General features: G+C 62.8%; 1 protein-coding gene across 1 annotated transcript in view; it reads left to right on the top strand.

The window, feature by feature from the left end:
• The window catches only part of PCSK7 (proprotein convertase subtilisin/kexin type 7), an 18,415-nt gene that overhangs the window by 10,234 nt on the left and 6,636 nt on the right, over positions 1 to 1,545 (top strand). The window contains exon 9 of the mRNA XM_035892487.1: positions 1,158 to 1,325. Within this exon, the coding sequence (XP_035748380.1) occupies positions 1,158 to 1,325 (168 nt within the window). The remainder of the gene's footprint in view (positions 1 to 1,157; positions 1,326 to 1,545) is intronic.

Raw genomic sequence — 1,545 nt, forward strand, 5'->3', positions numbered from 1 at the left:
GAGAGGCAGGAGGTGTCCCTGGGCGAGGGGTCCCCCTCAGCTGCAGTCCCTCCTTTTCCTTCTGGCATAGCAGATCTCTTCGGAAGGGGTGTGAAAGCGCTGTGTGAGCGTCTGGTCCCCGTTACAGGCTGCTGCTGCCCTGGCACGGTGCAGAGACGCCCAGCTCTTCGGCTCATGCAATGCGCTCCCCTGCCTGGGCCGTCGCGCTCCGATTCCTGCTCTATGCCAAACCTCACGCCCCTCTCCCTGCTCACAGGCTTCCCCATCTCTTCCCCTGGGGCAGGCGGCGCTTGGACAGACAGGCCTGGCAGGTCAGGAAAGGCACTGCTGGCTGCACAGAGCACCCCTGTAATTGCCGCAGCAGGGGCTGGGCTGCTCCTCTCGCCCCCAGGAGGCTCAGCTCAGCCCAGGCAAAGCCGTCCTGCGGTGGAGAAGGTTTTCACTGACCTTGGCAACTGATAACCAGGTGCCCCTTGGCGCTGGAGGAGAGGGCTGGCCGGAGGGACTCGGGGTGCTGGGGAGGAGAGCCACTGACTCCATCTTTTCTCCCCTCTCTCCCAGTTTTCCAAGCCGCCACTTGGTGTGTCCGGCCAGCCCGTGGGGGATCTTTTCCTCCTCATCAGCCTTGTGGTATCGCAATAGAAATTACGTGAGCGTTGCTGACGGAAATGCGCAAGCAGTGAATCGGCACTGCAGGGCTGTCAAGAAAACCCACCAGCTTGTGCAGCACCCCACACGCTGCCGGGGCGCTCGTGGGGTAAAGGGGGACCCCGGCCCCCACACAGGGCGCCTGGGCTGCCCTCGCTCACGAGCTCTCTGTCTTCTTCTCGCCAGGAGCGTGGCTGCAGGCTGTTTCTGCCTGTTGTGCTCAGGCATTGCTCGTCCCTTAGCTGTGTCCAGGGTGATGGTGGGGAGCCCCAGAGCCCCCATCTCTCATGCCCTTGGCATGGGGACGCGGGGGGGGCACTATCCTGTGTCCCCAGGGCTTTTGCCAGCGGTGGTGTCACCAGCTAAGCGTGGGCTGCCGGTGGGGCTGGCGCAGCCAGGGCACATCTCGGGGCTGGGCCAGCATGCTCGGCTGCTCGAGTGCCTATGCCAGCCACCCCAGCATGGCAAACAGTGGCCTGACAGGTGACATCTCTCCTCTTCCTTGGAAGGTGACAACAGACTGGGATTTGCAGAAGGGCACGGGCTGCACGGAGGGCCACACGGGGACGTCAGCGGCCGCTCCCCTTGCAGCCGGGATGATCGCGCTGATGCTGCAGGTGCGGCCGTGTCTCACCTGGCGAGACGTCCAGCACATCATTGTCTTCACCACCACCAAGGTGAGCGGCCCTGCCTCCTTCAGGGATGCTGCAGGGTGGCCCAGGTCCTGCTGTGCACATCCTTGTTTATGTCTGCCTGCCCCTCTATAAATCTCTCGGTTGTCTGGCTCCCAGCAAAGGGATTGCGTATCCCCTCTCCCCTTGCTCCTCCCAGGAATGCGGCTGAGGCATTTTCCTCTGTCATGATAATGAATGGGGTATTTGCTCCAGGAATGCCTCC

This window comes from Egretta garzetta, unplaced genomic scaffold, assembly GCF_000687185.1.
Source record: "Egretta garzetta isolate BGI_Z169 unplaced genomic scaffold, ASM68718v1 scaffold134, whole genome shotgun sequence".
NCBI lineage: Eukaryota > Metazoa > Chordata > Aves > Pelecaniformes > Ardeidae > Egretta > Egretta garzetta.